Source organism: Bombina bombina, chromosome 5, assembly GCF_027579735.1.
Source record: "Bombina bombina isolate aBomBom1 chromosome 5, aBomBom1.pri, whole genome shotgun sequence".
Lineage (NCBI taxonomy): Eukaryota > Metazoa > Chordata > Amphibia > Anura > Bombinatoridae > Bombina > Bombina bombina.
Genome location: NC_069503.1, coordinates 869,633,268 through 869,648,531, shown reverse-complemented (window position 1 = coordinate 869,648,531; position 15,264 = coordinate 869,633,268). Strand labels below are relative to the sequence as shown.

The 15,264-nt window shown below is 38.3% G+C and overlaps 1 protein-coding gene across 1 annotated transcript in view; it reads left to right on the top strand.

The window, feature by feature from the left end:
* Nucleotides 1–15,264, top strand: part of CCDC178 (coiled-coil domain containing 178) — an 835,363-nt gene that overhangs the window by 44,957 nt on the left and 775,142 nt on the right. The window contains 3 exon segments of the mRNA XM_053715876.1: nucleotides 676–1,177; nucleotides 3,691–3,725; nucleotides 6,632–7,056. Of these exon segments, the coding sequence (XP_053571851.1) occupies nucleotides 676–1,177; nucleotides 3,691–3,725; nucleotides 6,632–7,056 (962 nt within the window).

Sequence of the window (15,264 nt, the reverse complement as noted above, 5' to 3'; positions counted from 1 at the left end):
GATCCAATTGTTTATTATTGTCTATCACTGTTTAATCAAGTCATTTGTATTGTATTTTTCATATGTTACTGTTGCCGATACAAGATTTAGACACAGTTATTACATAAGATATGATTTTGACTTGTACTACAAGTGTATTTGGATATCTCTCATGCTCCTTAGTAACGATTCTCTGCCTGTTGTTATTCGCTGTCCCTTTAATAATAATGAGCAGGTGTTTATATTGTGACATAAGAGAGATGAGTTTTTTTAAGCTGTGTGTGTATCAATATGTTTAGTCCCTGACGAAGTGCCTACGGGCAGGAAACGCGTCGGACTATTCAGTTGTTCTCAGTTCACTCCTGAGCTTGTTTGCACCCTGTGATTGTTGTACTACTTACAATAAAGTTTGTGTTTTTACCTGCACCAATCGTCCTGCGGATGTGTTCAGTCCTAATACAGGTGATTTTGTTCTACAATAAGTAATTAATGTGGATGTCAAATAAGTAATTGAGGGGGGGCGGAGCCAGCAGCACACAGGAGAAGTCGCAGACTTTTAGAGCTCCTGCCTAATTTTGCCTACAACAGATCTAAAATCAGATCGCACTTCTCAAATAACCCCTACCATAATTGGATTACTCTTTTCACCTTTATCTGCTGAATGGAGGACGTTACATGTTGATGTTTACCGACTAGTTGGGTCCTAAGTCCTGCTCGGGAATACAGACGACGGCCATTTTCCCACCCTCGTGGATTTCTGTTCACTATGGCGGACCTCAAACAACTTCTCACGGTGGTCAGCAGCCTCCTATCCCACCACCACAGTAAACTCGCTGCGGCCCTTAACGGGAATGTGGAAACGGCTGAGAATGACGATACTCTGTGGGAGGCATCTCCGGATCCTAGAGAGGTGACTATTACTTGCGGGGAGGCCTTGGGGCCCCAGCACTCCCTGCATATATTGGGTCCTGTGTCAGCTAGGTCCGGAAGCAATCGCGAACATGGGGAGAGTCACGCTGACCTTATCTTGGCGCATATGGTCCCTCAGACCCGACTGAAAGAAGATTATACTCCCGGAGAGGCTCTGCAAGCCAGAGGAGGACAGGGGTCCCGAGGAAATCCAAAAGGCTTTGATCCTGTTAGCACTGGCTGCCGTCTCACCGCCTATGGTATTTCTCTGACAGGCCTGGAAACAAAGGTAATATCACCACCATTTTTTCTTGTATGGAGACAACGCTACTCATTCCACCCCTACTGGCTGATAACCCTTACGAGAACTGGAATAGGCTAATACACATCCACATTGTGGTTTCCCCTCCCTGGCATAAAACCTCCATAATTTTACCGGACGTGCAGATCTCACTTTACAATATTTCATCCCACTGACTGATATGGTATAAATTTCCTTCATACAACATGTCTGTATCAGACCAGCTGAGTTTGGCACTAACCTGGAATAGAGCGGACATTACTAAAAAACACATTCTTGTTTATGGACAGCATTGGTACACTTCAATGGACACCTGGCTTTGAGGGTGGCCAGGTGTTAAACTACAATGGGACTGTATTTCTATACTCACTTCTAAACCAGCGTATCTGCTCCATAGTCAAGAGACTGCTTATACTTTAATATTAAATTGCCAAGTAACCAGCTTCAGGTCTTGTGTGACACATAGCACTATATGGTCAGAGGGGTCAGATGATGTTATCATGCTCTTATTTAAGGTTGCTTGATATTTGGTTATGCATTTAAGGGAGTCGGCATGTAACATGATCCATTCAACTGTTTATAACATGTTCTTCATTATGTTCTGTATTTATGTTTTAGGATTGTTAGCTGGTTCTAGGTGTTTTTTGAAACGATAACTTGCTTCCATATGCACTACATTGTGGAACTCGGGTTTAAAATTATATCCATTTGCAGAAGATGTTACTGCTACGCTTTACTACTAGAGGGAAATATTGGTTTAATTGTCCTTTATATATAGCATATTTTTTTATATGCATGATTGATTTAGGTTATCACCGCTCACAATTGTACATATTTCACCTATATTACCCGTCCCCTAGGAATAGTGAACTTAACAATATGTTGCAAACAGGCCATTAGCTTCCTTCTTTTTTTTTTTTTTTTTTTTTTTTTTTATTTCATTAGGGGTTCCAGTAATAGTTTCCTAGAATACTGAGTGCCGCTCTCCGGTTTAAAATAGTCTTGAACAAATTGCTTCACAAAAGCTGATTAAGTGGGCTTAGGCATCTTATTTTTCAAAGACCTCCTCAGCATATTAAAATTATATTTATCTTGTCACCTCCCCCCCCCCCACACACACATAATGAACCTCCTTATTTAGGAGAGCTAATCATGCGGCTTATCTTTTTCTTGTGCCGCAACCTCATTACAGCTTTTATTAATAATAACCCTTGCAATATGTTTTGATGTTAATTTAATTCTACTATCTCTACCGTAGCAGTGCTGCTTGGGTATTCAGAGCAATATATTTACTCATCTCATCATATCCTTTGTACAGTTAACTGATATTTTCATTTTTGCTATCATTTCAAGTGTTTATTGGTTTGCTATTCCAAGTTTACAGGTTCAAAAGTGATAATTTGATTTCTTAATCTTGGCTTATGTGGAAAATGACAACAAAGGAAAAAAAGAAAAAAGGGGTTTCAGTCTCTACTATTGGAATGTCTATATTGGAAATTTTTTCTTTTTATCTATAGAGACTCTGTTAAAATGGAATACATTAATCATGATTGTTATAATGATATGATATTCCATATAAATTGTATTGTTTTAGCAAAACCTCAATAAATAAAATAAAAAAAAAACAAAAAAAAAACATAGGAACACAGATTCCATTAAAAAAAAAAAAAAAAGTAATTGAGGCAGTCTGAAGGGGCAGGTTTGAGAGATTAGGCTATGGGCGGATGCTCAGAACAGGTTAGACTGTTAGGAAGTTATTATACTTACCTCTGTAGTTTTCCAGCAAACGCTTCAATCTCAGAAAGATGCTCAGGAGATCCGATTCCCAGTCTCGTACTCCAGTGAGTATTATGTATTACAGAGCTTTGCAGCATGCCTCCTCATTGGCTGCTTATGCAGTAAGTACAGCACGGATCTGGCATAACAAGACACTTGCTGTTTGCCCCACCAGGTGCTTGGATGGTTTCTGTAATCAACCTTCTCTATATAATGTAACTACAACAGCAACAAGACATTCTGCTTTGATATAGGTGGCTGCGTGTAAGGAGGAGCCTATCTCCTGCTTTGGTCTAAATAGTGTGTGCACACTTTCTCCCTGGACTAACTCCCACACTACATGATTAGCATAAGCTTTCTTCACAGACCACTGACTAAAAAAAAGAAATGAAAAAAAAAGTGCATTCCTCCTGGGTTGTGCGCACTCCTAAAAGACATGTGCACCTGTGTTGGAAAAAGGTGTGCGCCGTGCACACACCTTAGAGGGAACAGTGCTTATCATTCAAAAGTGATGTATTTTAAAGTATGTGCTTCCACTTATGTTTCAGAGTGAGGTATTAAAAAAAAGTGCATTTCTTCACATAAATATAAATTTACAGGTTGAGTTTATTGTATGCTTTTTCCTTTCAGTCCTTATGTTAGTAATGATTTGTATTGCATAATGATTTTTGTGTTCTTGTGAATTATATTTATTCACATTTTTATGATTTTAAACTATTTTTCAGCATGAATGTAGTGAAGAGAAAAGTGATGTTAACTGGTAAGTACTATTTAACTTTGATGTTACTTCATACCCTTTTTTTATAAATCTGGTAATTTGTATTTTTTTTTTTCATAGTTTATTTGTTGAGGTTGTGTAGAAAAATACAACAAATATGGATTATCATAAAACAAAAGTAACAGTAGTTTTATTTTAACAATAGTTAATTACACAAGTTGAAGTGACATATGGAGTTATATTAGGTAGACATCTGGAACCTCTGTTTTATATTATTTTCTTCAATAGTTTCCTAACTTGACACATACAGTCCTTGGACCTAATAAAGCTTATATAATCTAGAGGAAAATTAGCATTTGGTGTGGTCACTTTTTGACTTGTATAATTAAAGCAAATTAGCAACTGATATTGTAAATTACATTTCCAACGGGTGGTATAAAAATAGTTACATAAATATGTTATGGGCAAATATTTTGTTTGCTTGAGAGAGAGTCTCTCCTGGACCCTCAATGCGAATAAAATAATAAATGCTTATCGACCCATGACATTTTATGTTTCAATAATTGTTATTGGTATTTCAATTATAAACAAAAGGATACAACATACATAAAAAGAAGAAATAATAAATAAAGAAAACAACCCCCCCAAAAAACAAAAAAACAACAAAAGAAAATACAAGGTGTAGTTAGCATATAAATTAGTCAATTGGCAATTAATAATTACAGATTATAAGGCTGTGACAGTTGAATACTTTGAAAGGGAAAAAGAGAAGGGAAAAAGAACAGGGAATTCATCCTCTTTTCTATGATAGAATCCGCACCTTCACTTCTCTGATTACATTATAGCTATCTCCTATGAAGGGAGGAGTAAAAAAAAAAAGAGAAGAAAACAATAATACCTGAGAAGGGGAAAAGCTTGTCATCATAAAACAAGTTAGGACTGCATGGTAAGGATTCTTCAAGCCGGCTCTTCCCCGTCTACTCCTACGTAAATCAACCATTACTATGTATGTGAGGAGGATCTGTTCTTAGCTGCTGTATAAGAGATCCATGGTTCCCAGATCAGGAAGAATTGGTCTTCAGAATCCATTATATCAGCTGCAGTGTTGGATATTTAATATATATATATATATATATATATAATCTATTTTATGTTCCACTATTTAAAAATCTAGAATAGAGGTCGTCCAGAATCTTGCAATGCAAAGTCTGGATGCAGTGCATATATTAAATATTATACAGTCTGTGACCGGACTTTATCCCGTGCCTGAGCATATTGTCTAGAAAGGGTGGTGCGGTCACACTTTATCTCATATAATAATTTGGTCCGTGACGTGCACACCCACGTATGATGAGTACGATGGAAGGGACTAAGATGTTTGCTTACTCAGATTTGGATGCCTCACGAATAGCTACCTTATGTGTTGGCAATAGAGATTTTTTGAACAATGAGCCTGATGTTAAGGAACCGCCGAGTTTAGAACAGATGATTAAGCAAAAAATTGTATACGAGTTACATTCAGTTACCCTAGCGGAGTATTTCAGACAAAAGCGTATTCCAAGGGGTCTCAGAAGCCATCTTCATCCCACACTATTTAGGGAAAATTCAGAGTACTGTGACAAATTTGAGGGCATTTTAAATAAATGCTCCTATGATATCCTGATTCTGACAATAGAGTATATACAGAAGGAACTACCTAAAATGCAGCAGGAGATAGATAAAGTGGAATTATCTCTCAAGGAGTTAAAGTCTGAAACAGACTTCAGCAATTTTAAATCCAAATTGGACAGTGACCTCTCTATCTTTAAAAAAAGTTTAGAGAGTAAGAAATATAAGAAATTTCAGAGAGATCTCACTGATTATCAAAATAACAAAGTCTATAGATGGCGGAATCCAGACTTTACACCTTTTAGAAGATTCAGAAGAGGGACACAAGTATACAATTTCCCGGGAGAGTCCTCATCTGATAGTGATTTCAGTGACTCTTCAATCCCTTTTCCCTTAAGAGGACGTGGCACAAGAAATCGAAGAAGAGGAAGAGGAGGGGGGGGGAGGAAACACCGGAGACACAACATACCAGATCTCAACCCGACAGAATCGGAGGGAGCAGAGAGTCTAGTAGTTAATATATCAGGGATTGAGATCAGTGAGGCAATCTTAGGGGTATTACAAAAGGGATTATCCTTCGTCCCTACTACTACCCCAGACTTTTTTGAACTAGAATGTGACCTCCATCGTTTCTTTAGGAATCTTAGATTAAAGAGCTTTTTTGCGAATAAAGAAGAAATCAACATAACTGAGTCTACCAGTCCATTTCAATTTCATGTGCGAAATATTAAACCTAAGAGCACCTTCAATCCTCCTCATACGAATGCTTCAGTCGAAGCATATATTACTTTAATCAAAAAGGATTTTGACAAATTCAAAAGAAATTTCCGTACAAAAATTAAGTCCAACATTTCTAAACAAGAGAAGTTAGCACTTGAATCTATTCAGAAAAATGAGGATTTGATCCTGAAGCCAGCTGACAAGGGCGGTGCCCTGGTTATTATGCATAAGAACAAATATAAGGAGGAGGTCCTCCGCCAATTACAAGACACAGAGAATTATGCTAAATTGACGGCTGACCCCACATCGAGGGTAAAAAGCAAAATCAGTAAGATAATTGAGGAATCTTTAGCCTCTGATATCATTACAAAGAAACAGGCGATATTCCTGATTAAAGAACATCCGATTATACCGGTATTTTATGTATTACCCAAGATACATAAAAGACTCCTTGACCCTCCGGGTCGACCCATTGTCGCAGGCACGGATTCAATGTTCCAACCGATAGCAGTATTCTTGGATCAACTCATTAGACCTTTATTAGGTTATTTAAGTTCGTACCTACAGGATACGACTGATTTTTTGTGCAAGATATCTTCACTGGTAGTTCCTATGAACAGCCAACTTGTAACAATGGATATAGCCAGCCTTTATACTTCGATCCCTCATGAGTTAGGAATCGAGGGAATATTCTATTTTTTAGACAAGGACAACTTATATTCCCCGAGTGAAAGAAGGCTCATCAAAGACCTCTTTAAGATCATTCTGTATGAAAACTTTTTCCTATTTGAGGATACGTTCTATGTCCAAAAACAAGGAACGGCTATGGGCTCAAATGTAGCACCTACTTATGCGAACTTATTTGTAGGGAAGTTCAAGGAGGATGTGGTCTATAAGGATGAAGGTTATAAGAAGTCCATTTTGGGCTGGTATCGTTACATAGATGACATCTTCTTTATTTGGACTGGCAGTGATGATGGTCTGACACAATTTGTATCAAAACTCAATTCGGCACATGAATCCCTTAAGTTTACCATGGAAGCAAGTAAGTCTAAAGTAAGCTTTTTAGACACCATGATATCGATTGCAGATCACAAACTCAGAAGTGATTTATTTTCTAAAGAAACGGATAGGAATAATACTTTACGGTATGAAAGTTTCCATCCCCCCTCTCTGATTAAAAACCTTCCATTAGGCCAGCTTCTGCGGACCAAAAGGATTGTGGATGATCCAGTAATTTGCCTACAGAGATTGGATGAAATGTCTAAAAAATTTCTAGACAGAGGGTATCCAGTGCAAATTCTGGAAGAGAATATGAATAAAGTATTGAATATTGACAGGGCTAGCCTTTTGAGTAAGACTACTCGTGAAGCAAAAAAAATTTTGGTGCCCTTTGTGAGCCATTTTGGGTCACATAGTAAGGTCTTCAAAAGGATAATCTTACAACACTGGCACTTATTAAGAGAGGATATACATGTGGGTAAGATCTTCAATGAGACTCCACTATTAAATAAAAACCTGAAAGATGAACTTATACGGGCTGATTGGGGTACCATGAGAAAACCTATTACAATCAACAAGAAAGGCTCTTTTCCCTGTATGAATTGTGCTCTTTGTCATTCCATGTTACAAGGGGATCACATCACCCATCCCCTATCAGGCAAAAGGATTCCAATCAATGGTAGGTTCTCCTGCAATTCTAAATATGTCATATATGTCATCAAGTGCCCATGTGGCCTGGCATATGTAGGAGAGACCACGCAGACTGTCCGTGATAGGATACGTCAGCATAAAGCAGCCATAGGCAAGGATGACAAAGATGCACCTGTGGCCCATCATTTCACTCGATTGGCACACAACAAGAGCCAATTACGGTTTCAAGTCATTGATGGGGTCTCCCCCTTACGTAGAGGAGGAGACAGACAAAAAATACTATTCCGCAAGGAAGCACTATGGATCAGACAATTAGATACCATGGTCCCCAAAGGTCTTAATAGAGACATCTCCTGGGGAAATTTTATCTGAGCTATTCACAGTTCCTAAGTGGTGAATTGCTTTCTCAAGAATGTGTTCTTCTTTAAGAGATGAACAATTGAAGAGAAGTAGGAAAGGATTAAATAATTGCGATTTTGGACACTAAGACCTAACAATGAACATGTTTCTGATTCATGCCGAGACGTAGGATAGGTGCGCTATGGTCTTGCGATAATTAAATACGATATATGGTATCCAGTTTCCTATGTATAGAACCCACTATCTATCCTGAAAATTCGTTAAGGTAGGATTGATTACATAGGGGGAGTTTCTTCTGTATGACTCATTTGTCAAATAAAATATGATTGTGAGAATTAACATTAAACAAGGTAAGAAAGAAGTCTTTTGAGACCCTTAGGATATGTTTTTTTGCGTCGACTGTATATCTCAGCTTAATTCTAGTTTTAATTTTTCTAAACTGTATTTTGTTTGTATTTTTTTGAATTTATTATTAAAATAGGGTATCCTGTATAGGGACCCCCGATGTTGAACAATCCCATCTTATATCAAATATTAGCCAACTCTGACGAATATGCAGTGTATGGAATACTAATGACAGGGAGCGTATCGACCAAGTTGCGACTGATGATAGCAGGTACAGAGCTGTAATCGAGAACTGTTGAGAACGCCTGTATATATAAAACTTCCTTAACATTTATCGTGCAGCGGTTTTGTTTTGAACGTGTCGTATATTGGCGTGTTATTGTGATATTAACAGTGTGGAGATTGTTCAATGCTTACTCGGCAATAATCACTAGCCATTCGTGAGTCTTAGATTCATTCGTTTTCTAACTAAGCAATGATAACATAAATGCGTGTGTATAGTGTGACGTTAGAGTGGGGGTGTGTATGCGATTAGCCAATAGGCTTACATTTGATTCTATTTAAATTACACCTCCACCCCATTACCTGTAAATTCCTTGAGAAAGGGGCGGAGTCCCGAAACGCGCGTCAGAACGAGGAGACGCCACCACAGAGACCTGGATATCGTGCTATCTGAGCCACAGAAATTGCGAGGTGAGACCAGAATTCTACACTGGGGGGCCCATAGAACCACACTGAAGACAGAGAGCCTCACGGTATTACCGAGATATGCACACATACGCTGAAGGAGGTAATACTGCCGCTTAAGCATCTTCTTTATTTTTAACACATTAAAGGCCATTAACTGCCATGAGGGTATAAGATACTCGCAGTTTTGGTAAAAGTGAAATGTGGAATGTACTGTATCCTCTACAATAAAGGCATTACAAGGATGATGTAGTGCAGGATACCGTGAGTGAAGTTTGGAGAGGGTGTGTGTTTGGGCCGAAAGTACGCTTGCAGCTCCCCGCAACACATTATATGGCCAGAAGCATGTCAGGTTAAAGGGACATTTGAACCGTAATACTCTTACAACTACAAGACTTGCCTTTAAAGTCGTTACCAGCATTCACTGTGATGGATTACAAATACTGTAACATGTTATGTTTCCTGTGACCGCCTTCATACAGTGGCAATAAGATAGTTGCTGATGGTTTTCAAATAATTACACATTGTTACAGTTGGAAGTTTTGTAACGTACGAGACACTCTTGTTTTAGGAGTATCCGCAACAGTACGAGACATTCTTGTTTCATATAACATTACAGAGTTACGGATCTAGCGGACACTCTTAATGGTCCTAAATCTCACAAAGTCCTTAGTGGGTGGTGTCGAATTTCACTCCCTGGGGACGCCCTGGGAGTGATAATATAGTTTTCAATTTGTTTGTTCTTTTGATGTTTTCTTTCTTTAAAAATTTGTGCTGAGGGTTAGACACGGATGTGTTTGGTGGATGGGGTATGTGTGGATCTGAGTGAACCTACATCAGATGTTTCCTTGATGGTTGTTATGATTGCATAGTGTGAAAGATCAATTTGATCATATCTATTTTATGATTTTTTTATTTTTTTTTTATTTTTTATTAGTTTAGTTTAGTTCTAATAGGATGATGGAGTAATGCGGTTTCTGTGGAAAGCTGGATCTCGGTGTTAAGAACTTTGGAAGCAGTGTAGTCTTTCCATTCTACCCTGTGGATTGAATGTGAGGGGGTTTGATACCACCTGTACGCAGTTTTTAAGCAATTTTCTTTTAAATGAGCACAACAGCTAAAAGTAGTTCCCTGTTTTAATAATTTTATCCACTGCAGTTGGGTGAACTCCTTATTGAGATCAGATTTCCATTTGGTCATGAAGCTAAACTTTGGCAGAGTGGCGGGACTATTAATAAGTGGGTATATTAGGCCAATTGTTCCCTTCGTTCTTTGGCTAGCCAGCCATAACCTGTCTAGACAAGTATCTGTCGTGTCAATGTCTCGACCCATAACATTTTATATGGGGTAAAGCATATACTAACTGGTTTTAGTAAATGTGGATAGAGGAGGAGCTAGATATACAGTATGCATATAATCTGGAGGATATTATGGTAAAGCAGAGTGAACTAGCTTATTGCAACATAAGGAAGAGGGTTGCTATGTAATTGTGTCTCTCAACTATGAGTGACTTACAAGGTCTAAGGGCTCTATAAGGGTATACTAAAATATAATTGAGCCCGGTCAAGGCAGTTTGTGCTCACTTTTGTAGTGGCATATGTGGAGCAGTTAACTGAGACTATGAGCTAGTACAAGTGAAGTAAGTCGCTATTTATATTGTTCTAGCCATTTAAAGCAGCATGAGACAGATACAATGCTATAGGAGCCAGTGACGCTAATTTGTGTCTCAATCTAGCTAATTTTACACCATATAACTACAGAATACTGAGTGGCCTGGTACAGTCAGAACTAATGCTAGCAATGTTAGTTTTAGTCATGGTTGATCTTGCAATAATAAAAAAAAAAAAAACGATTATGAGAATACACCAAACAGAAACAGCCTTGGCATCAACTGTATATATTAGCAAACTTGTCTAACTATACTCAAGGATTCCTAACTAAAATGCAAAGCCAGTACTATAGGACAAAATAATTTTTAGCTAAGTTGTCAGGGGAAATATAAATAACTATAGTTTAATGCAGAGTATTTCACACTTCTGCATAAATAAAAAGAGAGAAGCGCTCAACCTGGGAACGAACAATAGCATAATAGCTTGTTCTATGGCTAGTTACCACCCTAGAAGCAGCCTCTTTTTGCTCAATATGTGCCTTTCACGGAGAAGAACTTTCCTGTACCATATCAGTCTGATCCTGACTTAACAGTGCAGTCCAGCCCCGAAATACCAGGCAATCCCTCTCTGAACGAGAGAAACAGCAAAACCCCAGACGTACGTTTCGGCCTATTGTGGGCCTCGTCAGTGAGGTGCAGCCATATCCCTCTAAGCACACTGAGCAACGGGTCCACGTCTGGATTACCACATCACACTTAGGGAGACTTCCCTAAGTGTCATAATTTGCATAAATAAAAAGAGAGAAGCGCTCAACCTGGGAATGAACAATAGCATAATAGCTTGTTCTATGGCTAGTTACCACCCTAGAAGCAGCCTCTTTTTGCTCAATATGTGCCTTTCACAGAGAAGAACTTTCCTGTAGCATATCAGTCTGATCCTGATTTAACAGTGCAGTCCAGCCCCGAAATACCACACTTCTATAAACAACCTGGTATGTGGCGGATTCCTTAGGATGGTAATACTAATGATAGTCTCCGCTTCTAGAAGGAAGGATGACCAGCCACCCAGTGGCTTCGTGTAGGTCAGCCCACACCAGTCTTCCAGGACATTAGCAATTCCAGTGGAGCGTCCAATATAATTTATGTCCGTTGTTGAGGCAGTTTCATCCTCAGTAGCTCCGGTAACTTAGATAGAAGCGGAGAGTGCATGGGTTCATATTCCATAACTGCAAGCTGAAGATCAGATATAGGGTGCATCCGTAAAGGAGTAGTAGTGATCTGACTGTTAGCAGGCCCCAAGACTTGTGGGATAATTGTGTACCTGGCAGGGGTTAGCAGGGATTTCTTCAATACTCTGGTAAGAGCTGCTGAACTCTTGCAGCCACACGGAGGGAGGGCCGCATACCCCCTGTAGCCGCTGCATATGACATTGTTGTATGCTCCTCTGGTATATTCAGTAAAAGGGGGGTAGTTATCAAGCCGTCAACCTCAAATACGCTGGAATTCCGCAGCGTATTTGTGGCGAGGCTCATTCGCCTTAGTTATCAAGCCCTAGATACCGGCAAAAGTAGAATTTTGTGATGTAAGCTTCGATCCGCTGGACTCAGTCCGACACAGATCGATTCTTACGTCACTCCAGATGTTCCGCACACAAGTGCGGCACAATCTGACTACTTTTGCTAGTTATCAAAAAACTAGCAGGTACGCTCGGCACTTTTCCGGCCCAGCGTACCTGGTTTTCAATCCGCCGCCCTGTCTGACCATAGCGAAAGTTCATGTTCGCTGCTGCCCGACATCCCATTGATTTCTATGGGAGCTGTCTGCACCTAACACCCTAACATGTACCCTGAGTCTAAACACCCCTAATCTGTCCCCCCTACACCGCGGCAACTAAATAAATGTATTACCCCCTAAACCGCCGCTCCCGGAGCCCGCCGCAACTATATTAAACATGTTAACCCCCTATACCGGCGCCCCCAGAGCCCCCCGCAACTAAATAAAGTTACTAACCCCTAAACCGCTGCTCCTAGACCCCACCGCAACTCTTATAAATGTATTAACCCCTAAACCGCTGCTCCCGGACACCGCCGCCACCTACGTTATACCTACTAACCCCTATCCTGCCCCCCTTATATCGCCGCCACCTAGAATAAATTTATTAACCCCTATCCTGCCCCCCCTACACCGCCGCAACTCTAATAAAATTATTAACCCCTATCCTGCCCCCCCTACACCGCCGCAACTCTAATAAAATTATTAACCCCTAAACCTAAGTCTAACACTAACCCTAATACCCCCCTAACTTAAATATTAATTAAATACATCTAAATAATATTTATCTTATTAACTAAATGAATCCTATTTAAAACTAAATACTTACCTTTAAAATAAACCCTAATATAGCTACAATATAAATAATAATTATATTGTAGCTATCTTAGGATTTATTTTTATTTTACAGGCAACTTTCAATTTATTTTAACTAGGTACAATAGCTATTAAATAGTTATTAACTATTTAATAGCTACCTAGTTAAAATAAAGAGAAATTTACCTGTAAAATAAAAACTAACCTAAGTTACAATTACACCTAACACTACACTATACTTTAATAAATTATTCCTATTTAAAACTAAATACCTGTAAAATAAACCCTAAGATAGCTACAATGTAATTAATAATTACATTGTAGCTATTTTAGGATTTATATTTATTTTACAGGTAACTTTGTATTTATTTTAGCTAGTTAGAATAGTTATTAAATAGTAATTAACTATTTAATAACTACCTAGCTAAAAGAAATACAAAATTACCTGTAAAATACTACACTATCATTAAATTAATTAAATTAATTACCTACAAATAACTACAATTAAATACAATTCAATAAACTAAATAAAGTACAAAAAATAAAAAAAACTAAGTTACAAAAAATAAAAAAAATAAGTTGCAAACATTTAAAAAATATTACAACAATTTTAAGCTACTTACACCTAATCTAAGCCCCCTAATAAAATAACAAAGCCCCCCCAAAATAAAAAAATCCCTACCCTATTCTACATTAAAAAGTAAACAGCTCTTTTGCCTTACCAGCCCTTAAAAGGGCCTTTTGCGGGGCATGCCCCAAATAAAACAGCTCTTTTGCCTGTAAAAGAAAAATACAACATCCCCCCCAACATTAAAACCCACCATCCACATACCCCTAATCTAACCCAAACCCCCCTTAAATAAACCTAACACTACCCCCCTGAAGATCATCCTACCTTGAGTCGTCTTCACTCAGCCGAGCACCGATGGAACTGAAGAGGAGATCCGGAGCGGCAGAAGTCATTCCCAAGGGGCGCTGAAGAAATCTTCCATCCGATAAAGTCATCATCCAGGCGGCGCTGAAGAGGTCTTCGAACCAATCAGCCAATCGGATTGAACTTGAATCTGATTGGCTGATTGAATCAGCCAATCAGATTTTTCTACCTTAATTCCGATTGGCTGATAGAATCCTATCAGCCAATCGGAATTCGAGGGACGCCATCTTGGATGACGTCACTTAAAGGTACCGTCATTTGTCGTTAGTCGTTGGGATGAAGAGGATGGATCCGCGTAGGCTCTTCTGAAGATGGCTCCGCTCCGCTCCGGATGGATGAAGATTGAAGACGCCGCCTGGATGATGACTTCTATCGGATCGAAGACCTCTTCAGTGCCGCCTGGATGATGACTTCATCGGATGGAAGATTTCTTTAGTGCCCCTTGGGAATGACTTCTGCCGCTCCGGATCTCCTCTTCAGTTCCATCGGTGCTTGGCTGAGTGAAGACGACTCAAGGTAGGATGATCTTCAGGGGGGTAGTGTTAGTTTTATTTAAGGGGGGTTTGGGTTAGATTAGGGGTATGTGGGTGGTGGGTTTTAATGTTGGGGGGTTGTATTTTTCTTTTACAGGCAAAAGAGCTGTTTTATTTGGGGCATGCCCCGCAAAAAGGCCCTTTTAAGGGCTAGTAAGGCAAAAGAGCTGTTTACTTTTTAATGTCGAATAGGGTAGGGATTTTTTTTATTTTAGGGGGCTTGTTATTTTATTAGGAGGCTTAGATTAGGTGTAAGTAGCTTAAAATTGTTGTAATATTTTTTAAATGTTTGTAACTTATTTTTTTATTTTTTGTAACTTAGCTTTTTTTATTTTTTTGTAATTTAGTTAGTTTATTGAATTGTATTTAATTATAGTTATTTGTAGGTAATTAATTTAATGATAGTGTAGTGTTAGGTTTAATTGTAAATTAGATTAGGATTTATTTTACAGGTAATTTTGTACAGGTAATTTTAGCTAGATAGTTATTAAATAGTTAATAACTATTTAATAACTATTCTAACTAGCTAAAATAAATACAAAGTTACCTGTAAAATAAATATAAATCCTAAAATAGCTACAATGTAATTATTAATTACATTGTAGCTATCTTAGGGTTTATTTTACAGGTAAGTATTTAGTTTTAAATAGGAATAATTTATTAAAGTATAGTGTAGTGTTAGGTGTAATTTTAACTTAGGTTAGTTTTTATTTTACAGGTAAATTTCTCTTTATTTTAACTAGGTAGCTATTAAATAGTTAATAA